General features: G+C 41.6%; 1 protein-coding gene across 1 annotated transcript in view; it reads right to left on the reverse strand.

Annotated features, from left to right (window-relative positions):
• EFCAB6 (EF-hand calcium binding domain 6) overlaps positions 1-24,317 on the reverse strand; it is a 105,284-nt gene that overhangs the window by 8,134 nt on the left and 72,833 nt on the right. The window contains 5 exon segments of the mRNA XM_035888510.1: positions 192-397; positions 4,486-4,654; positions 14,285-14,473; positions 17,704-17,899; positions 21,006-21,161. Of these exon segments, the coding sequence (XP_035744403.1) occupies positions 192-397; positions 4,486-4,654; positions 14,285-14,473; positions 17,704-17,899; positions 21,006-21,161 (916 nt within the window).

The raw sequence follows: 24,317 nt of genomic DNA on the forward strand, positions 1-24,317 counted from the left end.
GTTCCTATCTGGCTCAATTTTTGTTCATTGCAATGCAGTTTTGCAAATTACCTCGTTTGCTTATCAACAGGTTTTTGTGCCTGATTTCATGGGCAATCAAGAGGAATACCTTCACTGAGTTCCACAGGTATTATTTTTAGCCTGTGCACAGAAATGAAAATCCAGACAATTCATAAAACAATTACACTTACACTCTTTTGCCCTACTAGAGAAGACGATGTCTTGGGACGTTGAGGCTGAGAAGACACAAGTTGCCTCTGCACAGTGCAGGTAGCTGGCTTGGTCAAAGCTGCAGAACAAGTTGCATTGGGAGTGCTCGATGGCATCGTTACAAGTTCTGAGCTGAAGTTCTTCAACAAGTCCTGATACTTCAACTGTCCACCAGTGCTGACATCCACTGTGTTGAGAAAATTTTCAAACTAAGGAAGAAGCAAAAGATGACTTTTGTAAATGCTAGTTTTACAACAACAGAATCCCCTTATGTAGTAAGGATACGACAAAACATCTCGAAAAGGAAGGGAGAGAATGCCTTGGAACAGAAGGAATCCTAGGGCCCATCTTATTAAAAAAATCACAGCTTCTCTGCAGAAGCCTGCACAAGGCTGGGAAACAATGAAAAAAGGATTTCTGCAGGACATTTTTTAATTGAATTGGGCCCTTAGTGTGCTGTTTGAAGTACTAAACCCTGTGATTAGACACAGTGATTGAGCTGCAGTATAGAAGAATAACGCTTTAACATGAGATGTAAATCAAATACATGGTGCACTCGTATCCTGGCTAAGTACCGTTGAGGCGAATTTCTCATGCTATCAGGTGCACCTAAGTTATACTGCCATCTCAGGAGGCCATTAAGGTTCCTCAGTTATTGTATTTGCATCAACAAATTATTTCACCCTGAGGGCAAAAATGAATCGGCACGAAAGAACATAGCAGGAAATCTTTACAGCCTTTAGATTCACATATAGTCACGATGTATGGCCAGGAACTGTACCTCTACAGTACGGCCAGCCTACAGAAGACCTGGGTGCAGCTGCTGATACCTTTGCTTCTGCTGCCCATGGAGGTCCATGTGGCTGCTTGGTCCGACACAGGGCAAGTAGCCCACCCTCTGGGCTACGTATGGAATCATAAGGACAAGGCTGGGCTGATTTCCCACCAAACAGCACTTTATTCAGTAAGTAGCTGCACTGAATTAAATGGGACTACTCATGATATAAGCTACTAATCAAAGCAAGGATTATCACAGCCTGCCCTTAAAGGAGCTGCACTCATTTTGCAAGTGTTTCAAGAGTCATCGGTATGTCTTTCTAGGGTCTTCATTATTGATTTTTAATATAAACCTAATTGGGAACCTCAGATTGCTTTTGATTTGATCTTTTTCGGCAGAGACTTAAACCCTAAAGGAAACTAGTCACCTCTTTGATGCATGTGCCAAGTTGCAGTCAAACTTCAAAGGGCAAAGGATACATTTTGAATTTCCTTTCAACTTTCCCCCATTGGGGGAAACCAATGGGCTGCCACCACATTATGAATTATAAACAATTCTATTTTGCGCTTGTGATTATACTTCACACTTCATACGAGGATCTCAAAGTGTATTACAAACTTCAATTAAATAGAACAATACCCCGATGAGCTGGGTTAGCTATAGATAGAAACTGTTTCAATATCCAACAAAGTTTAGCCGTTTGGGGGATTGAGGATAGTTCAAGCAAGTCAAGGGAGTTCAAGTAGAGAGAAGAAAAGTGCCCATGATAAAAAGGGGGATGTCAGTCAGCAAGGTATTAATCAACACCTTGCTTGCAGCACATTTACCATCCTTAGCCTTTTATGAAAAAGGTCACAGCATCAGAAATTCCGAAGACCAAGAAGCCAAACTTCAGGAGGAAATTCTTCATCCACTACTTGATACAGATTCCAGCTGAGCCTTGCTAATAACAAACAGTAAGTGGCCATCATCCAGAAAAGGATAAAAGACAACATTTTCTGTGAAGTCATCCAGACTGTGACTATTAGTAACACTTCTGTGGCAACTTTGAGCAGTGACAACAGCCTGAACGACAGGGGTTTGGATTAGCAGTGGCAAACCCAGTACCCAGATTGGAAGGCTCTCCTGGGGCATCTTCATATAGATATACGTAGGCATATCTTTGAGAGGCCTGTCAAAATCAAAATATCTCTGGAGATACAGGGCTTGAGTCTCACTCACACAGAGGCTGCTGCTTATATAAATGAGGCTCCTCAGGCCTGCTTCTTGTTGCTATTATGGATGACAGTTTCTATCAAATTTTTTTTCTTCACTTGTCTGAGGTTCTTTTAAGTATAAAATAGCTCCTGTGTCCCTTCGCTTCTTCTTGAGTGTAAAGTAGACAGGATCCAGTCTGGAGGACTCTTCAGCTGGAGATGCTTGCCTTACTGCTTCCAAAAAAAGAAAAAAAGAAGAGATTATTCACAGCTCAGGAAGGTGTGTGTTCTCCTGCCTCAGCCGGGGCTCAGCTGTGAGCTCACCCTGGCGTTTCTGTTCAGCGGTTCATGGGGGTGAGGAAAGAGTATCACCACATTTTCACTTTTCCTTTCACCTGGTGTTGAGGCTCCAGGTTCAGTTCTGGCACTTGCACTTGGTACCTCACCAGACGTATGACTACTAGGAATAGAGCAGGCCATTTGGGTTTCTTTCTGCTATTTTCAAGGGGGAAGTGGAAAATATGTTGATTTTTTTCAGTGCTTTCATTTGCAACTTTACACACGCATCGCAGCACCTGATAACATGGCAGACTGTGTACTATCTATCTTTGCTGTAATTACAAGCAGGCCCTACTCCCATCTGCAACATATAGTAAAAAATATTGGTGGGATGTACAGGGCCAAGAAATCAGAGGCTATGTATGAATGAGCAAAGTACCAAAATAAGTTTCGGTAGTGCAGATATGTCTATGCATTTGGAGGCTCTGTGTCTTGTCTTTCAGTTTGCTGCCAAATGGCATTGATGCAATCGTGAGCATGAAGGTTAGAGTGCTGTTAAGTAAAATCTGAAATCTTTTAGTCAAGGTTCCCTCTGTTTTATTACTCACCTAGTATTTGGACTAGGAAAAGACACATTGAACCAGCATTAGCAAAGATAAAAAATGCTTTTTTTCATTTAAAGTTCAGCAGAAGCAGAATCTTACGAAAGACCGGCCTCTCAGGTTCCCCTGAGATTAGCACTGGGCTAATCAGATGGTTTGTACTGCCAGATTCATGCCATGGCTTCAGTCACTCAAGCTAAATTCAAGGTTACATAAACTCTACTGACGCTAATCTGGGGGAATCTTTAACCCAGAAAAGTAGCTGAGAGGTGGCCGGAAAATGTCAAATGCTTGCCCCTTTCTTTGTCCAACAGGGATAGGACAAAATAGCTGCTGAGAAAAAGGAATTTGCATTAGCTCCCCATGGAAGTACTTTTTATTCCATGCTGAGAAGGTTTTTTTCCCCATCAGCTGGAAGCGGATTAACTTAAAACTGAAAAAAGAAACTTTTAAAATAGCAAATATACAGATAAAGAGCTAGTGAAAGAGAACTACTGTGCTTTAAATTCACACCTTCGCTATTAGCAATAGCATCTCCGTGACTTTGCTTTAGAAAGCCTATGATTATTATAGTTCATACCCCATACTCAGAGACAAGGGAAAAAATAAGCTCCCACAAATGTAGCAACAAATCATTGAACCAGCATTAGCAAAGATAAAAAATGCTTTTTTTCATTTAAAGTTCAGCAGAAGCAGAATCTTACGAAAGACCGGCCTCTCAGGTTCCCCTGAGATTAGCACTGGGCTAATCAGATGGTTTGTACTGCCAGATTCATGCCATGGCTTCAGTCACTCAAGCTAAATTCAAGGTTACATAAACTCTACTGACGCTAATCTGGGGGAATCTTTAACCCAGAAAAGTAGCTGAGAGGTGGCCGGAAAATGTCAAATGCTTGCCCCTTTCTTTGTCCAACAGGGATAGGACAAAATAGCTGCTGAGAAAAAGGAATTTGCATTAGCTCCCCATGGAAGTACTTTTTATTCCATGCTGAGAAGGTTTTTTTCCCCATCAGCTGGAAGCGGATTAACTTAAAACTGAAAAAAGAAACTTTTAAAATAGCAAATATACAGATAAAGAGCTAGTGAAAGAGAACTACTGTGCTTTAAATTCACACCTTCGCTATTAGCAATAGCATCTCCGTGACTTTGCTTTAGAAAGCCTATGATTATTATAGTTCATACCCCATACTCAGAGACAAGGGAAAAAATAAGCTCCCACAAATGTAGCAACAAATGTTCATGGAATGATAGTCTTAAAACATTTTTATTTCATCCAAATTTTTAAACTACTTGCCTATACACAACAGTATGCAAACGCATGTCTCCAGCCAATTTACCCAGTTGTACACTTGGATTAACAAGACAAAATAATATAGTTTTCTTACTTGTTCTTCAGTCAGACATTGAAAACATCAGCTACTTATATCCCAGGACTCCTCTGTGTTATCTTTTGAAGAGCCAATATCTTGAAACTCTTGTGCAATTGTGTTAAAAGCAGCAGTCACTACTTCTTGTATCTGTGAGAGGATGCCTCTCTCTGACAGCTCCCAAGAAGACTTTGGCGGAATGACTTTTTGCCCTTCCTCAGTCTAGACAAAAAACATACACAGAGAATCAGTAATGGATCCACTGAATAAATTATAAATCACAGTGTGGCATTCAGCCAGCCAAAGAGGGAAATGTCCATGGAGAAGGCGGCCTTGGAGATCCCGCAGGCAGTAAAACCTGCTTCCAGGAATTCTGGCTTGCACCACAAAAGAGAAAAGGAGCTATGCAAGTAGTTAAGGGAAAAATAGACTCTCTATAAATGGGATCCAACTGGTGACAGGCCAACAAAAGCAGAGGACTCCAAGACTGACCTAAACTTTTACAAAGGTCTAAAAAAATGGGGTGATCTTACAAAGAGTGCTATTCTGTTAATGCAGAAAAAAGGGAAGTGAGCGCTAACTAGCCCAAATATCCCAACGTATTCTTCTCATCTGAATAGTCTTTAGCACGCAGTGGAAATCTCTTTGATTGAAAAGGCACTTCAGTCCTGAGATGAAAGAGAGGGCAATTATTTCCCTTTCCTTTCTAAGTTCCAGGTACATTTATGCGGTACTTTTTAATCTGGTCATCCACAGTAGGGATACTGCAGCTAAACGATGCAGTTGAAGGCTGCAAAGGTACAGAATGTGTGAGGGGAAAGCAGAGAAGGGGTTGGGTACGAGTGTGTTAATTGCACAACCCCTTTTTTTTCAGTGTGTTGCTTTCAAATCCACCACTGGTGTATGGCTTTTAAAATCCACCACTGGAGCTTATTGCTAACTAAACGCCCATTATGCAGTCTGCAGGGTGGAAATCCACACTTTGGGTAAATACAGTAGAGGGTCATATGGCAAACAGAAACAAAAAGGACAAAATACAGTTGGTTGGAATAAACTGCAGAGTAAAGCACTGCTAGGCTTTGGTATGGACGTATCTGAGAATGCCAAAAGTCTAACTGTGCATGCAAAAGGGTACATTTCATAAACTTAAATATCAATTAAATCTGTTCAACATTTACGTTCGACTTCCAGAATTAGCAGTAAACTTCAGTTTTTAGAATGAAACCAAGTTTCACTTATAAAAGTAGTCTCAGGAATGGCACAATGTGGAATAACAATAGTAATAAAACAAGGCAGTACCAGAATTTTGAAGAAGAAACGACTTATTTTCAGGAATGGAAGCCGACTTTCCACCCACTGTATTGTCTAAACTAAATATGTAAAATAGCTTATAAGCAAAGTTTTCACAAACACAAGTGGCAGCCAGTTTTACTACAGCTGTGGTAACAGGACCTGGTAAAAACAACAAAAAAAAAATCTGGTTTTGGTTCAAAGACATTTCTTTACAGCATGTTAAATGTTACTATCATATTTTATACCCCCATGTTTAAGCATATACGCTTTGCCACCTTCTTGCTCCATGCAATATGAAATACCAAAAAAGAAACAGATGGCTTTTGGTCCTGCGCTCCTGTTTCCTTGTCACGTCTCACATGATCATTATAACTGGATGGAAAAGAAAATATGTTTCCTACAGAACTGCAAGAAACCTGCCTCCTAATCAGAAAAGACTCCACTATCTTCAGATGCAAATAACACTTTTCAATATTAACCATGCTTTACATAAAACATACGTGTGGGACAGACATTATGGCTGCATTATTATTAAGAGAAGAAATACGAGAAGTGGAATCACGCGTGCAGACGCAGAAAGCGGTTCGTGCTGTAGTCAGGAAATGAAAATTGCCGGGCACGGTCCAGTGCAGGGCACACCTTCTGCCTGCCGGACATTACTGCAACTAAAAAACGTGGCACCGCTGCTTTTAATTATTCTAATGAATCCAGAGACTTAGGGAAAGTATTGCTGCTCTGCAACCTTTTAAAGAAACATATTTTGTAAGTGTAAGCTTTCCTAATATATTTAATTTCAAGAGTTTTTTGTTTATTTCATAAGACCTAACACACTTTGGTCTTAAAATGGTTAGAGAGCCAACAAAAAAAAATAAATCACTTTCTCTTTTTGCGAACTACTGATTGAAAACTAGAAACCCTTTTCTATTCAGTTTATTGTGTTACACTCATCTACCATATGCAGTTAGTACATTCAGTGTATGTCTATGACTCTATCATCTGCTGCTAAAATAATCTCCTTTAGCAGAAATAATGGAGCTGGAGCCTAAAATCTCAGACTAGCCTGGGCATCTGGACATGTAAGTGCCATTTTTCCATTTGAAACTAACCTTATACACAGTGGTGGATACATTTCTTAGGTTTGCTCTGTCTCACTTCAAGCTCGAGAGGGAGCAACAGGAATGAAGCTGTCCCAGAGCTGTGCAGCGCATGTCCGAGCAGTGCTTACAAGAGCGTTTATAGAAGAACTTTTGTTGGATGAAAAAGGGCTTACTTCTCTTTCAGGGATTTTCTGGTACTTGCTGCCATGTGCTCCACTCATCCCACCAAGCTCTGTATGTCTACCACTTCAGAACTCAGGGGCCAGGACTCTGCAGCCCGCTCCTGCTTTGTAGCTTCTCAGACCACCGTACCTGCCCCGCACCATGGCCAACTGCCAGCTGCCACCTTAAGCTGTGACGTCCAAGTTACCTGACTGTCCTGCTCAGCTCTTCACAGGCTTTCTTGCCCCTCCTGGCAGAATTTGAGAGTGCCTTGGGAGGACCATGTAAATCCACTTTCACCTCCTGCTTTCACCAAGAGAGTGGAGGCATTATTACAAGGCTTTTCTTATGGGCCACCCTATGTAGCTCGCTTGCTGTTCAAAGCAGGGGTGTATTTTTCTTCTCTAGAGAGTTCCTTGCACAGCCTCATGTCCTTTTCTATAAATGGCATAACTATGCTGATTAGTAATAAAAGAAGGCTCTGCCACCCACACCTGCTCAGTGAAGCTCCATTCCTGCAGCTCCTTCCTGTTTCTGGAAGATTTTTCTATTAAGAGGAATTCTTAATTAGAAAGTAAATCGGTACATCAAGATAAATTACAATTTCTCTGGTCCTGTTCCCTGCCCTGTCACAGTCTGACCTTCCTCCTTTTCTGGGGAGGCTCAGAAAGCACAGGTGTTGGGAAACAGCGTACACAAGAAGGCTTTGTCTTCCCCTGAAGAAGGATGCATTTTCCTCTTTGGATGTGAGGATGACCTCTGCCAGAAGTAATCACCCCTTTGACAGTTTACACAGTTTTAAAGGTTTCTGTGCTTAGCCCATGGACCCTCCTTTACCCTTACAACATGTATCTTCAAGTTGTTTTCCATAAATGCTCTTCCCTAAAGATGTGTGGAAGCAGCAGAGTTAGTTGCCTGAGTGTGGACTGAGGTGGAAATGTATTTTCTTCTCACGTTCAGATAACCAGTAATTCACCAGCCAGCCCTCTTCTAGCCCTCAGTCTCAGCACTACAGAGAAGCTTGTATTTCATCCCTGGGTTACAAGCAGAGCTGTATCCTCATCTGGCAGTGATCAGTCTAGCTCCATTAACCTGAGTGCTGATTTACGCCTGCTGAGGATTTGATAGCTGGTGTGCAACAAGAGCTTGCAATAATAAACCCAATTATAAATAAAAGATGAAAACTCCATTGAGGGTCATTCTGTAATGTACCATTTTCTTTTTGACCAACTGTTTGCAACAGACAGATTCAAGTTTTGAGATCACATTTGCAGGACAAAATACTCTTGGTAGTGTTTAGAGTATCTAACGGTATACGATAGTTTGACAAAATGATTTGACACAGCGAGTCAAAGATGGCCCACATGCCAATCTCTGCCTTGTCTAGAAAAAAGCCACATTCCTCTAAATGTAATTAAAATATTGTATTAAATAACTATGAAATATTAAGCCTAGGTAGAACTGGGTAAAGAAGCAGGAGCCACAGCAAGGCTTCCCTGCTCCTCTGTCTCCCCAGCAGTGTCTAGCCCATCAGCAGTATGCCTGATGGTCAATACTATGTTCCCTACTTTCCATTACCCCTTTGTCCTTTTCCTCTACTCTTAGTAAATATAGAGAGAAAGGCTTCCATCCCAAGGAACAACTTGCCATTTTAAAATTCCATTAAACCCTTTTCTTCATTAGTCAGAACAGAGAAGGAGAGAGAGATACAGCTTTGGCAGGCTTGTCAATGGGGAAAGATCCCAAACCAGATATCCTGGCACAATGAGGGACAGCACACTGTAGCCATGGGGAGGGTTTCTCAGCCTAAAGCGGATATATAATACTGGAAAATAGATGCAAACATGTAGGTATCCCAGTAGGGGTATTCCCCTGGAGCACAGCTCTTCTACATGAGGACAGAGAAAGTTTGTGGTGCTGCTGGCTGAGGGTAGGGACATAAACAGCAGGCCTGCTAATCTCTGCTGCTGGTGCGACGGGTCATGCCTGATGACAGTCAGTTGTCTAATCAAATCAGTGGCCCAGAACAGGAGGGCCCAGAGGTTCAACAGGTGGGGACAGTGAGTAATGAATAAACCTGTAAAACTCCCACACCCATGACAGGGAAAAGTACCACCTCTGTGGAGCAGGTCCTTATGGATTCTGAATGTCAGGTCCCCATGCCTGAACACAGTGCATAAGGGCTGGGTTAGTAACACCACTGAATTTAGGAAGCAAGGTTGTGGAAAGACTGAGGATGTCAATTCTCTGTTGCATGGGTGTTTTGAGCTCCGGAACGATACGGTTGTAACAGATACACTGTAGAGTTGCACTCTGTGTGTTTCATCACTTGCAAGCCAATCGGTGTTTGGGGAATCACAGCCACCCTCTGTTCGTGGAGCTGGTAAGCTGTGTCAGTGCTGTCCCCTTTGTTGATTTAGGAATAGTTTCTGAGATCACAAGGAAGCTGTATATTTGCATTTTACAGGCAGGGGTTGTAGCAGCTGTTACTGAGAGCAATGTGATGTGAGACCAAGTGGCTTTAGCTCTGTAGACTCTCCACCAACAACATGCCCAACAAAGATGGAGGCAGTGATGATGTACCTGTGCTTTTCACTAGCGAACAGCAGAAACCGGTCCTGGACCTCAGCCCTGGTACCTGGAGGAACAGTTCTCACAGTGCCAGGCTTCAAGAAGGTACTGGTCCAAGGAGAAGCAGGATGCTCTCTCTGTCAGGAAGAGCATCAAGGCTGAACAAACAAGGTTTACTAGATGGAACTGGCTGAAAGCAAAATGCACTCAGCTGCTGAAGAAGGCACTCTGCTACATGAGACAGACTGAAGAGAAACTCAGAACAGGAAGCTAAATGTAAATAAAAATGGAGAATTTAGTGTGGAAACAGGAAGTTCAGGACAAAGCTAAATCAAAAGCCTAATTTGATATCGAAATGTTCTGAAATTGTTTCTGCAAAGAAGTCCTGGAAGTGAATCTGATTTCCAAATTTCACCATTTTAGATGAAATCACATTTTTTAATAAAAAGCTTTGCTGAATATGTTTCTACTCACTCCAGTAATTCCCTTTGTCAGCTGAAAGACACACGTGTCAGCAATCCCCTTGTTATCTCAGTTCCTGCCCTTGGATGGGCCCAAGTGATGACCTGCCCCTTCTCTCTGTCATCTCCTCAACCTGACCTGCTCTCTTTCTACTCACTGCTGGACTTGACAGGTGAAGGTTTACTAAGCTTGCAGTAAATCACTCAGCACTTTCGGCTCCAGAAAGGCTAAACAACAAATTGTTTGGCCCTGATCATCATCCCTCCTTTCCCCATATAGTCCCCCCTATAGTGCAGTTGTACTGATTCTGGATGGACACCTTGCTGTCCTAGATTTGACCAGCATGCCCTGAACTATCACTTTTAACATGTTCTTTATTTTTTCCCCCTTCCACATCTGAAATAGCTCAGAGTGGGGAAGAACACGTGAGTAGATTTTCTTTTGGGGCGGGGTCTGATTCCCAAGTGCAGCTTTGTTTAGGCTGGACTGCATTAGCCACTTATTTTAATTCAGAAGAGCTCCACTCAGGCCTTATTAATCACAAGACTGGCAGGTCAGTCAAGAAAAGTTCTTGATGCGTATTCTCAGCTCCAGGGTCTGGACTTTTACAAATAGCTTCAGAGAGTCCACTGGCAGTTAATAGCATCCCACCTAAGACAACGTCCTCTCTGTCTCCTTCCTCAGCTCTTCTGCAGTTGATTAGCAACATCCAAACTAAGAGCCATAATCTTGGTTCTTTCTTATCTGAATATGAAGATGCAATCATATTGCTTAGTTTTACATTTCTTTAATTCTATTTTTGTATAGTACAGCCCTATGGCCCTAGAGAGCTGTATTTAAGTGGGTATCCTGCTCATATACAGCTACTGTAGTGTGCATTCTAGAGAGTTAATCAGAATGTAAAGCTTATCAGCATATGTCAAAGCCATCAAAAGATCCACGTGATGCATAAAACATTTAGAAATAATTTCCGCAAGATTTTTTTCATCTCCCTGTATTCAGCTGTTTTCTAAGGAAAAAAATACAACTTAAATCTGTATGGCTTTTGGGTTTGTGAATGTTTGCCTTTGTGGTTGCGGGTTTTATTTATGAGGTGCTGTTTGAGACAAAAGTCATCCCAGGCTCATACTTTACTAGTTCAGTAAATTTTCCATACTTTAATGATCAAGCTGCATACTTTACTTGTTACTTTTTAATATACTTCAGTGATCAAATTGTATAGCATAATGATCAGTTTTCCTAACGTGCCTGAATGAGTTGCATACCTCATTAATTTAGATATATACTTTACAGGCCAAAATTGTAGCATGTTTGGATGAAGTGAATAATTTAACAACGAGCCTTCACTCAGAACCTGCACAGGAGCCCAGGAATACGTGTGAACCCAGGGTGGGATGAAATTGCAAAGGCGTGGGAAATTTTGGGTTGAACCCAAAATGAAAACACAAGATTTGAGAGCATCTGGAAGCTGAACCAGCACTGTGAACCTGGTTTGTATTTGTTTTGCCTTTTCAAAAATGTTCCCTTGTGGATTAATTTGAGATTTTAATGATGGATTTATCCCTTCTACCCCTAACACAGCACAGAAAAGTGTTCAAGGTAAACGCTCAATATTGAAAAAAGCAGGCCCCAGCCCTGTCATGGACTGACTACCTCCTGAAAGATGTGGAGGCAGCTTACTTTTTTGCTAAGTTGAGGTGGAAAGTATTCGGGGTCCTGGAGGACTAACTGTTAAAGAGACTTCATGTTAAAATGCTGTATTGGGTTTGTGTGGCCAGGTTTTGGTAGTGGGGGGCCACAGGGGTGGCTTCTGTGAGAAGCTGCCAGAAGCTTCCCCCCGTTCCAGTAGAGCCAACGCCACCTCCAAGGTGGACCCGCCGCTGGCCAAGGCCAAGCCCATCAGTGATGGTGGTAGCACCTCTGGGGTAATACATTTAAGAGGGGGAAAAAGTTACTGCACAACAGCAGCTGGAGGAGAGGAGCGAGAGGATGTGAGAGGAGCAGCCCTGCAGGCACCCAGGTCGGTGCAGCAGGAGGGGCTCCAGGGGCCAGAGCAGAGATTCTCCTGCAGCCCCTGGTGCAGCCCAGGGTGAGGCAGGCTGTGCCCCTGCAGCCCAGGGAGGTTATCAGTGGAGCAGGTATATAGATATATATACATAATGGTGGAGCATACATATATATATTTCTCTCTCTATGTGTGTGTGTGTATATATATATATATATATATAAAAACTGGTGAGTGATCTCCCTGTCCTTATCTTGACCCTGTCCAGCTGAGGGGAGCAGTGACAGAGCCGCTTGGTGGGCACCTGGCACCCAGCCAGGGTCAGCCCACCACAAACGTACACTCTTGCGGATTCTGATCCCAGGAATTGTGCAGCCTGTCAAGTTGTTAAGGAGGCTTAGCACCTACTTTGAGGATGAGAAGATATTACAGCAAAACCTTCCTTAACAAAAGCAGCTACCTATTCTAAAGTTAACACGAAAGCTTGCTGGAGGGTCAATGTTACAGCACACAAATACATTCTTAAAATAATTGCACAGATATGTTATATTGCATACAATTGGTCTTTGTGCTGGTATGACTCAGTTGAAGCTTACTGAATTTATATCAGCATAAAAGCAGGAAAGGGGGAAATGTGGCATTTTCTAACCTATACAAAGTATTCCACTGTTTTACACTTGAGAACCATGTAATCTATTATCTCTGTTAAGATTGCATTTTAATTTTAATAAGCTGAAAATATAAATATTTAAAAATCCCCAACTATTTTTTAAATAACTATAATTAAATGTAGTCCTGCCACTAAGGACAAAGTAACAGTTACACTACTATAAATATTAATGCTAAATTTGCAGAGAATAAAATACATTTAAGCAACCTTATAAAATTTTAAATAAAGCTACTCTTATAATAAGCACTTTGGTAAAGCTATGCCTATTGGTAACTGACAGACATAAAGTCTCTAACCCACTACAAAAGCCTACAACACATTACAAGCATTTGGAGCTGTTTATGGGTCCTCCTTCAGTCCAAACCTGTGGTCCTTCCGCCTCCTCCTCCTCTCGTGAATCGCTGAGGCCCTGAGATTCTTTGAAGCCTGACAGACTTGGACTTGGGACGTGAGGAGGCTGAGACAGATCTCACTGGTTTTCCAGCTTCTACTTTATGACACTAGATTTAATCACCATACAGCTCTATGCGGATTTGTTTAGCACAACATTCTATTATCGCCATGGCAATAAAGTGGTAGGCTTTTTATATGGTTTTCCATTGGGTGATGATTATTATTTTTCTCATTTTATTTGTGCTTCAAGCATATACTTTTGAAAATGAAACATAGTTACTTCTTAGAACGAGATGCAAGTTAATACTTACTTTTTTTTAGAACTGCTTTTTATCTAGCTAGTAACCAGCTTTCACATCCTTAGCCAAGTCCAGAAATGGGCTGCAAGGTAATGTCATTTGGACCCCTGCACCCTCAGATCTACTTATAGCCGCTTCCCCCTGGGTAAGGCATACTAAGAGGGGAGAAGCCAGAGGAAAGGGAAGGACTGTGAAATTAAAGTAGGACAGGGACTTCTTTTACTCAGGCTTTTGATAATGTTCCTGTTATTTACAAACATGGTAAGGATTGCTGCACTGATAAAAGGATGTCATTATGAACTGAAGGATCTCTTCCTGCAGTCTGCACCAAGTGAACAACTCCAGGTGAGGCACTGTGGACACAAACCTCTGCCACAGAGAAACAGCAGATCTAGTTTTATTTGACTTGCTGTGACATGCATATTCAGAGCATCAGAAGACTCTGTCCGTGACTGCAGTCAAGATTTTCTCCGTTCTTGACTAATCTCTGTGTTTGACCTTCCTGCTGCGTCTACACTGCTATTACTGTTTGGCATGAAGAACCTGGTGAGCTTCCCACTCCACTCATTTTTCTGTCCGGCCCCTGCCAGTCCAGCTAGACAGGTCAGGGATCATTGGGCATATTTCGATATCCCACATCCTATGTTGCCCCATTGGGGCAATCTGGCTGTATCTGTGGTCATGCTTTCAACTTCATACATGTACAGACCTAAACCTACATGAGTGCAAGACTTAACTTCCGAGAGCAGTTTGTAAGGAGACAAGGGCTTCAGCAGAGTTCAACTGAGATCAGCAGAAAGATACGTGAATTTTGCATGCTTAGTTAGTCAGTCAGTCACTTCTAACACATCATATTGTATCTTTTAAAGAAATATATTATAGCTTGGTAGCTCTTCTTACCTCTGTGAGATCGTTTATGTTTTTCAGGAAAACTTTCCAGCCTACTGTGAAGTCCTCACAAAGGTTAAGGTGCTTGAGAAGGTGCCCGAACTGCTTGTCTGATAATTTGAAGCAGAAATGGTCAAGTACTTGCCGAAATGCCAGTGCTTTAATTACTCCAGTGTCTTCTTTATCAAATAGAGAAAATGCCTGAGAAGCAAGAATTCAAATTATTTAAGCAAACCTAGACATTCCAATAGAGAAGGCTTTTTGAGCAACCATTTAGCAGTTCGCATAGAAACACCTGAGACCCATATGCCTTTTACTTGCAGGTATTTTATACATGAAGAAACAAAACACATTTCCCAGAACCTTACTTAGTTTGAAGCTTTCCTTTCTTTTAAAGATGAGATGCAATTGTTGAAATAAGCCAAAAATAGCCTGTATTTCTGTACCACATGTAAATATGAATATGGAAATAAACAACAACTTACAGTAAAAGCACAAAGGTATTATATCAAGTGTTCAAACATTGCAGAAAAGGTAGTTGTTAAGACAAGAGGGGAAACAAACAAAAATATTTAAGGGCTGCCTTAAATATTTTTAATTAAAGTATTTTAAACTAAACTCACCTGAGCATATGTAACTTGCCTTTTGTCATGTGTCCCCCCCCAAATGACTGTCCCTTTGTCCCTGGCAGGGTACGTTTGTTTTCTGCTCCCTAAAGGACTTGATAGTCCTTCATCATCATTAGCTCCCACTCATCTTGAAGGCTTATTTGCTCTCTTCTCATCCTCCCTTGCACAAAATGCCCAGCCTGTTCTTCGTGGGAGTTTTCCAAAGGTTTCCCAGGGGAAACAGATTAAGTTTAGCACAGTTGCAGCAGCAGGCATGCAAGACAGTAATCCAAATGAGTGGCAGAAATACCAAGGTCTAGAGAAGTCATGGGTCATATCCGCTCTCATTCTGCCTGGCTGATACTAACTTACCATGTTCTCTTGTTTTATTCTGCCCCTTATTTATGATGCCGCACACATAAATCACTGACATTATAAATGTAAATGAATATTGCACCTTTCAAAACTTCAGGTTAAAGTCCCGTTAGTCTGCTAACACTGTAGCATGTTGGTGCAATACAGCAATTTTTGTTTTAGCATTAGAGCTGTTCTAAATAATGGGTTTAAGAATGTGTATTTCAACATACATGAACTGTGTCTACTGGCAAAACAAATGCTACCATATATCCAAAGGACATTGGAAGGGAATCCTTTGATCACCAAAGAGGATTCTGTAATTTCTTAATATGCAAGTTTCATCTTTGCTTACATACTGAAAGGCTGATGGGAAAAACAAAGCATTGAGTATATAGTATGCATTGTACCAAGTATGGTGAAAATGAATGGGAAATGATTATACTGACAGAGACAACCCACCTGAACTCTTAAACTATTTGTTAGGAAACTTCAAAGGTCTGTAGTCAGTAGTAGAACTGTCATGGATGGGATGTGACGGTGTGGTGTTTTTTTTTTCCCCACTAGCTGGACTCTAGGAACTGTGCTTTCAGATCCGTCTAACAAAATATTTTGTTATAAGCTTATGTTATTAGAGTCCCTCATCACATAGGTGGCAGCAACTGTTACTCAAAAAATGTCTCAGAAGAAAATTGGGAACTTCCTTATTTTCTCATGTAAGGAAAATGAGAAAAAGTTCTGCTTTTCCATAGCATGGTGGACAAAGTCTGGCTCTCTGTGGAGAAAATTCCTTGGTCCCTGAAGTTGTATTAACCACCCAATGGTATCCTAAAAGACTAAACGGACAATTTGTTTGTGCCAAAAGTCATTTTCAAATCATACCCTCAGAAGACAAAACTGTGACCTTCTCTGTTCCCAAGACACACAGGGATGAGAGGACAGATATTGTAAATTTACCAAAAGTAACCTGTGCTATTGAATCTATCTATGTCTTATGTCAATAATGCAGAGTACAGGAAGGATTTTTTTTCCCTTACTATGAAAAATGTTAAGTGATTATATAAATATTTCAGTATCGTGTTCAATAGTGGCCAAAAATGGCAACATGGCCCTAGTAAGTTCACAAATGTCACAAACAGTCTCCAAATTGTTTGAAAAGAGATTTCTGTAAAGAAACAGCCTCTCCCATAGTACTACACTTTTTTGGGTGCTTGCACCAGTGACAACACTAATGATGTCTTTGTTGGAAGCCCGAGTTATTTTTAATGCAGGACAGAGTCCACAGATTGAGATTTCAGAAATGCAGCCATTGATGACAGGGAATTTCTACCCCCATCATCTTCCCCGTCGCTGTTCCCTTCCCCTCCCTTGTGCAGGCAGCAGCTCTCCCATGGCCATGCCCAACTGATCAGCCTTTTCTCAGGTTGAAGTTCCCTGACCCTGCTCCTTGGACAGGAAGACAAGGACTGGTTTTGACACAAGGCAGGTGGGAGGACCACATTGCTGGGGATATGGGGGTAGTGAGACCATCTTTGCAGGCATAAGCCTGCCTCTAAAGCCATGAGCTTAAACTGGACCTGAAACTGCAGATGCAGATGAGATGGCTCTCCAGTTCTTTGTGATAGGAATGTTTCCTTCAAGGTCTTTTTGATTATTCTTTCCCATGCTTGAAAGCAATCTTACTGTGGCATCAAGAATTATTTAGTCTAGAGGCTGCTGCATTTCAGCAGGCTCCAACACAGCAGTTTAAGACTGCTTAATGTACAGCATTTTTTCATTCAGGGCTTTCAAAATCCTGGAGAGAAGTGGTTAATTTTACTGTTCTCATTTTACAGGTGGGAAAACCAGGAAACTTGCAGCTCAGCAGCTAATGTACCTTATCTGTCTGTGTCAGTCAGAAGTGGCCAAGAGCATAAATGCAGATAGTTGCAGAGCCCCAGCTGACAGGTGCTAACTTCTACAGCCACTATAATGTGCTCACATCTGATCATATGTCTGTATCCTCAGTTGCTACGTGATCCTTTCATCTCACGCTGATAAAACCATAATGCCTGCCTGCAGTAGCACATTACATCGACATAAAATAAGTCTCAGCTTAGGAAACTCAACAGAGCTATTTGAAAGACGTGAGATTTACATGCTTGGGACACAATTTACAGACAACTGGAGGAGGAAAAGGAGTTTGGGGAAGAGAAGAAGGGTCCTGATAATTTGCTATTTGCTTTTTCCTTTCCAATCCTTATCTTCACAAAACCCCTCTGCTTGATTTGATATGCTTGTTTTGTGGAGTTACCAGAAGACAATCAATTAAAAAGTCTGCAGTTGTCAGAAGGTGCTATTTCTACATAGGCCAAGGTTGTTGGTAGCACTCAATTAACAGCAGAAAAGTTTTGAAGCCTTTGGGTTAGTCTCCAGCTAGGCAGAAAAAAATATAGATTAAATAAGATGTGGTGACCACAGGAAACTTACCTTGTACAACAAATCATAAGATGATGCAACTATTTCTTTTATCTTAATTAGGGTCTGTTCTAAGCTGAGCGCTGCAAAGCTTGCAGGTGGTGCAGCCTGCTTTTGTCTCTGTTGGTATTTAGATGCTCTGCCATCATCAATTGCTCTCAGGAAATCAAAATAAGAGAGCTTGCTGTCATGAATGCTGATTCCTAAGCTAAGGGAAAAACACAGAATGAGATATCAATGATTTTAAATAATTATCTCACTGTTGTCTGTGCTGATTAATTATCATGATGTATTATTTGTACTGCAGCAGCACTTCAGGGTATGCTTGTGCTGTCAGTCCATAAATCCTGTTAGTTCCAGCCCAAGCTCCTTCTCAGGTCTAAGCCACCAAGCTGATCAATTGGATGCAACCACACTCTCGGATGCAGATGCAGGCCAATCTCAAGATGCTCAAGAGGAGACCTGCTTTAGCCTGGGCCCAAGTGCAAAACCTTCCAGTCCATCAGCATTATTATTTTTTTTTTTTTCTTTTTAGGCACAGCACAGTATTTTGATCACAACCTGCTGCTGAGCTTACCATCCCCAATGTGGCTGGAGGGCATGTAGGCTCCCAGCGCTGCCCTCAAATCTCCTTTTCACGTCACAGCGTAAACACAGTCTAATAGACTCTGTTAAGGAGTAGATGTTTCTTCTGCTAAGTGCTGGTACTTTTGACTTTCTGCTTTACAAAAATACCTTTGATTCGCAGATGCTGAAGTGCTGCTTAAGCCTCCCAATATGTCATGATCATTACAATTCTGAGAGAAAGAAGCAGAACTACGTACAGACTGGTAAGCTGTCACCAGACACAAACTAGGACATCCAGTACTGCTCTGTGGTAGGTTTCATGGATGCACCAGCACAGGTCTACACTCATGATTTCTCTACCACATGGGAGGAAACCAAACCAGGTTCCACACAATGCTTTTTATGTTTGTGACAGAAGGGCTTACCTTCTCTCTCAACCTGTACTTCACTCTTTGTAGTTTGGCAGGCCACTAGAAAACTATTTTACAGGTTCTTGGCAGGACTCAGCCTCACTGTCTGTCAGGCACTGGCCCTCCCTCCTTCGGTGTGTCCACTGAGCTGCACAAAGGGCTGGCACATTTGGCCCAGCAGCTGCTGCCCGTGACTCGTGGCATGCTTTGTCCAGTGAGGGTTTCTCTTCTGATCACCTGTGGTCAGGCCATACCTGGGAGCCCAGCCCACGGGCTCTTCAGGTTGCTCTCACAACTTGCCGAATTTCTGTCTGTCAGCTGAAACATCTGCTGGATCACAGACACTGGGGAATTTCATCCTCTGTCACATCGGAAATTCAGTGGGTTACAGAGCTGACTACAGATAGCTCCAGGTAACAACAGCGAATACATTTTTGCATCAAATATCAGCATGGGGAAATAGGAGCTCCTGCATATGATTTGGGGAAATTTTTTTTTGCAGAGAACTTTGTTACCAAACTAAATTAATTTTTATTCAAAGATGTTTTACCATAAAAAGACTGGAACTAAGGCAAGCTTCACATATGCAGAAAATACGTGAAAATAAGTTATTTAGCATGAAAGATGAAACCGAGATGAATAGAACTATTACATGAAAAGCTACTTTCCTCCAATGTTCTGTGACTTGTGACCACTTAATGAAAAGACACCTGGTATATTTTAAACAGGGACTTCAAACCTGCCTAATGAGCCTGTAGAGTTCATCACCACAAGGAATACAATAGCAGGGGCTTGCTCTGCTCTCGCTTACCCAGTATAAAGTCAGTGCCATCAGTGTATGGAATTTCCTACCATGGAAAGACAATCAGAGAGTCTCCAGACTACAGTATACATTAGGGGGTTTTGATACAGATCCACTGGTTCCCATGAAATTATTCCAGATTGACCATACAGTTACCATCCATGGAGAGGTTTTTAATAGACTTTTATAATCTTATAGCCAATTATCAGAACTATAGATTAGTACACACATGTATTAGGTAGATATCTCCTATGCTGCAGGGGACAGGGTGGACTATTTTTAGTCTTGCATTCAGCTTTTTTGTTAGAATTATGGTCAAGGTAAGTCCTAGAGAGGCAAAACTTGACAGAAGAGATGGCCCCACTACACAACCCTGATGTTCTGGTTTAAAACTGAATTACTGTAATGTACTTTTATCATCTGTTTCCACAGTAACTCACTGGGGACCAATGCCTCAGCTACCAATCACCAGAATATCCAGTTACAAGAATGTCTAATTAATGGGGAGAGCCAGTAAAACAAAGAGGAAGCTTTATAAAACAGGCTGGAAAAGAAATTAACTATAGACCCCATATCTGCTAGTAAGAAAAAAAAATATTCAAGAGCCCTGATTTTGCATCTTGCAGCTGCACAGCACTCCCACATACTACCCGTGTCAAGCTGGCTCCAATATTGGAGACAGTGTGTGGAAAAGGAAATAATCAACACCATTTCAGTGGAGAAATAAATTGCCAAGTGGGCATTAAAATTTTAGTAATAAAACTAAATGCATATGCTAATCTACTCTGTATTATTTAGAAAAGACTATTTTGGATCAAGAAAGGAATAATCTGCACAAAATTACAATGAATGGAGGTGTTTATCATCAAGAGGTCTTTGAGAAAGAAACAAGCAGCAGATTCCTATTAAGGTTTCAATTCATAAAAAGTTGATCACCCAATTAAAGGTGAACTGTGAAAAGACTTTGTTAATTTTATTTCAAAAAAGAGTCTGTTCTGGCAGGCTCTGGAGAACAAAACCCAGTGCTGCCAGGCATATGACCTTTGGGGGACTGTTTGGTGCAGAGAACCCCAGCTACCTAATGTTAGAGCAGGTCCTTTGTGTTCTTCAGCCTCTACAAAAGAGATTTTTCTTCTTACTTGTATTAACACAGAGAATTAAAAGCATAGTTTTGCATGGCAGCAATTAATTTGAAAATGATTGCTATTTTATAACCTGCTTTAATTCTGTTTCTATTTTGAACAGGATCCGTTTCACACACTTGCTCTATTAAATTGAAATTAAATAAATAAAACAAACTAGCAAATACATGTCCTCAAAGCATACTTTTTTTATTTAAGAAGCCATTTCACTCTCATTACCTGCAGAATCAGTATGTTACCTAAAAAGATTTTTCACTTATATGCAGTTTTAAGCATGTGGGTATCTATCTCCATTAGTTTTAATAGACCTTCTTATCTGCTTAACACTAAGTAGAAGTTTACAGGCTTTGCTGGGTGTGACCAAAGAGGTGTTTAGGACACAATCATACAAACCTGTTTAGAAGACTACTGAACTGGTCATGATCAAGGTAATAGTTGAATTCTTGCAGTATCCTGTGCAGGTCACATACTGTTACATAGCCATCTCTATTTTTATCCACTTTATGAAAGGCCTTATTGAAATCTTGGAAGCAATCCCTAAATTTATCCCTGAAAGAGAGCAGATGTTTATTTTAGCTCCTTTGTTAAATCAGACAAAAAGGATACAAACAAATATACAAAATAGGGGTGGAGGGGCAGAGAAAGATTTTGAGCTTATTTATGTGGGGTAAGTTCATATAATTTATTCAAAGACTGCCAAATTGTTCACAAATAAACCTCAAACCCAACATCCCCCCCTCATTTAATTTGCACATGGAATTGCATGGCTCAAGCCTCCCATTGTAAACAAATGCTCCTTGGGTGAGTAACTGGTTACTCTTCCCATTCAGAACTGCAGCTACAAAACACAGTGCTCTCTTTTAAAGCCTGCGCAGACTGGAGTTACAAAATATTTAATACTGCTGTTAAAATGACAAGGGTTTGGTGGCATACTTTCCTCAGTTTGAGGCTCCTGAAACTTTGATATAGCAAGAACTATTTCAGCAAAAACATCTGAGCAAAATCCAGAGTACTGCAGGGCCTGATCCATGCCCAAAAGAAGTGCAGAGCTTCTGCTGACTCACATGGACTTTGTACTAACACCTTAAAACCTCTCTGAGATATTTATCATTTCTTACACCTGATCAGATTCAGGCCTCAAAATCTTGACTCTTCCTCCCACTTATACTTCACTGACATCAGGGACCTTTTGATCAGACTTTGGAAACCTGAGCGATATCCCTTTCTGCCTCTTGATTCAACAAAAGCCTGTCTGCATTTTGGCTCAAGAGGATAAGGCAGGCACAAACATCTCTCCTTACTGCACTCCTCTTCAACTAGCAAAGTCACTTAAGATTAATGTAAATTGTGAATTACGTCTTGATGCAGATTACCAAGTATACATAGATTATCTACATATATTTGGTACTTACAAGATGATACCCTTATGACAAAACCGACAAGTTTAGATCTGGGTGAATACCTACAGCTGCACTCCATTTGCTCTGAATTGCTCTTTCTGACAGCCCTAGGGTACAGAGTGTGGAGGCTGGGTTGGTTAGAGAGTCAGGATTTGTAATATAAAGGCTTATTACAGTGATAACACAGTTCAACACTGTAGCTGACATAATCAAGCATGATTCATTGCCTCAGCCTCTCACCAAGTCTGTCTGTGGATCCAACAGCTCAGACCAGTTCACTCTGCTCCTTGTTAAGCCACCATCAATCAGCCAGCACCTGAACCTTACATTTTCTCCTTTGTAGGAATATAATCATAGAATCATAGAATAGTTTGGACTTCTCCCTTACCTTTAAAGGTCACCTAGCCCAACCCCCCTTCAACTTGATCAGGTTGCTCAGAACCCCGTCCAATCTGACCTTGAATATTTCCAGGGATGGGGTATCTACTACCTCTCTGGCAACCCGTTCCAGTGTTTCACCACCCTCATTGTAAAAAATTTCTTCCTTATATCTAGTCTGAATCTACCCTCTTTTAGTTTAAAACCATCACCCCTTGTCCTATCACACTAGGCCCTACTAAAAAGTCCCCATCTTTCTTATAAGCCCCCTTTAAGTACTGAAAGGCTGCAATAAGGTCTTCCTGCAGCCTCCTCTTCTCCAGGCTGAGCAACCCCAACTCTCTCAGCCTGTCCTCATAGGAGAGATGCTCCAGCCTTTTCATCATTTTTGCCCTCCTCTGGACCCGCTCCAACAGGTCCATGTCCTTCTTGTGCTTCAGAAGGGTCCAGAGGGCTCCAGAGCTGGATGCAGTGCTCCAGGTGGGGTCTCACCAGGGCAGAGCAGAGGGACAGAATCACCTCCCTGAACCTGCTGGCCACGCTGCTTTTGATGCAGCCCAGGATAGGGTTGGCTTTCTGGGCTGTGAGTGCACATTGCCAGCTCATGTCCAGCTTTTCAACCACAAGTACCCCAAGTCCTTCTCCACAGGGCTGCTCTCAGCTGCAGTTACTGATGCCGTCTTTCCTCTCACAGCACTGCAGAATCCTTGGTTTTCCATTTGTTTTCAAGAAGCTGTAGTTTCAGTACAGCCTTTACAAAACCAATACATTTTCCTTGGCAATTGTTTCTCCTAAGAATCCATCCTCTGGACTTTGCACTTCATATGAACAAGGAACAATTTCCCCACAGCCCTCAGGGTCCAGGAAACACCACTGTGTATGCAAACAGCATCACCAACCTTAAAAAAATCTGAATTATGATCTGACTTAGGTGGGTCGTTAGCAATCTATTATACGCTTCAGACCCACTGTTATATGGACTAAATTGGGAGTACCATGACTCTCTGCTTAAACAAGTTTCAGCTGGCAAGAAAACATTTTTCAATTATATTCCTCTCAAGTTCAGTGAAAGTATGGATCACTTCTCAGTTTCACAGCTTGCTTGAACCGTCTTTTAACAGTTTTAACTCAGCTCACCATTATATTCAGGGTATCTGGATATCCTTCATTCCTTACAAATAATTTCAGGTCTGAGCTGCTGAACAGGGCACCACTGCTAGACAAAATTTCTGGGACTCCATACCCCAAAAAATAGAGTATTAGTGTATGCCATAACATGTTCTCAAGTTAAATTCAATCCAAATGCAATTTCAGGTTAATGCACAAGTCAGATGCCCCAGCCCCACCGCACGAACTGACAGGAGACACCGTGGCTGCACCCCTCCTGCGCGGCCCCAGCTCAGGCTCCCAAATACCCAACACGTGCCCTCCTTCAGGCATCCCCAAATCCCTGCCCTCCTGCCCCTGGCAGAAATGATAATTAAAAAAACTCAAACAAAAAGCCTCAAAGGAGAAGGTTCAGATGAATCAACATAAGGTCTTATCTCTCATATTTTTCAACGGCCTTGTGAGTGTCCTGTCCTCTGTGAGGCACATCAAATCATAACACAGACATTACTATGCTGTTACCTCTGAAGCGTATTCTGCTAAACACAGGAAATTCTGATCTAAATTGGTCATACGAGCTTGATGTGCAATGCCCTTGCTACCTAACAGGCGGTGACCTTCATGACATTCTGCACTGTGTCATCTTCTGTACAGCCTCACCAAACCTAGCCCACTTTCTTCTGAAATAGGATAATACTTTTTTTAAATTGTATTTCCATGTGTTACATCATTGTCTGTGTTGTTTTCCAGAGCAGACTTCTTGAATGCTCTAGAAAGTACGTCTTTGATGAGTAACTAACTTAACTTAAACTTCATTGTC

This window comes from Egretta garzetta, unplaced genomic scaffold (assembly GCF_000687185.1).
Source record: "Egretta garzetta isolate BGI_Z169 unplaced genomic scaffold, ASM68718v1 scaffold81, whole genome shotgun sequence".
NCBI lineage: Eukaryota > Metazoa > Chordata > Aves > Pelecaniformes > Ardeidae > Egretta > Egretta garzetta.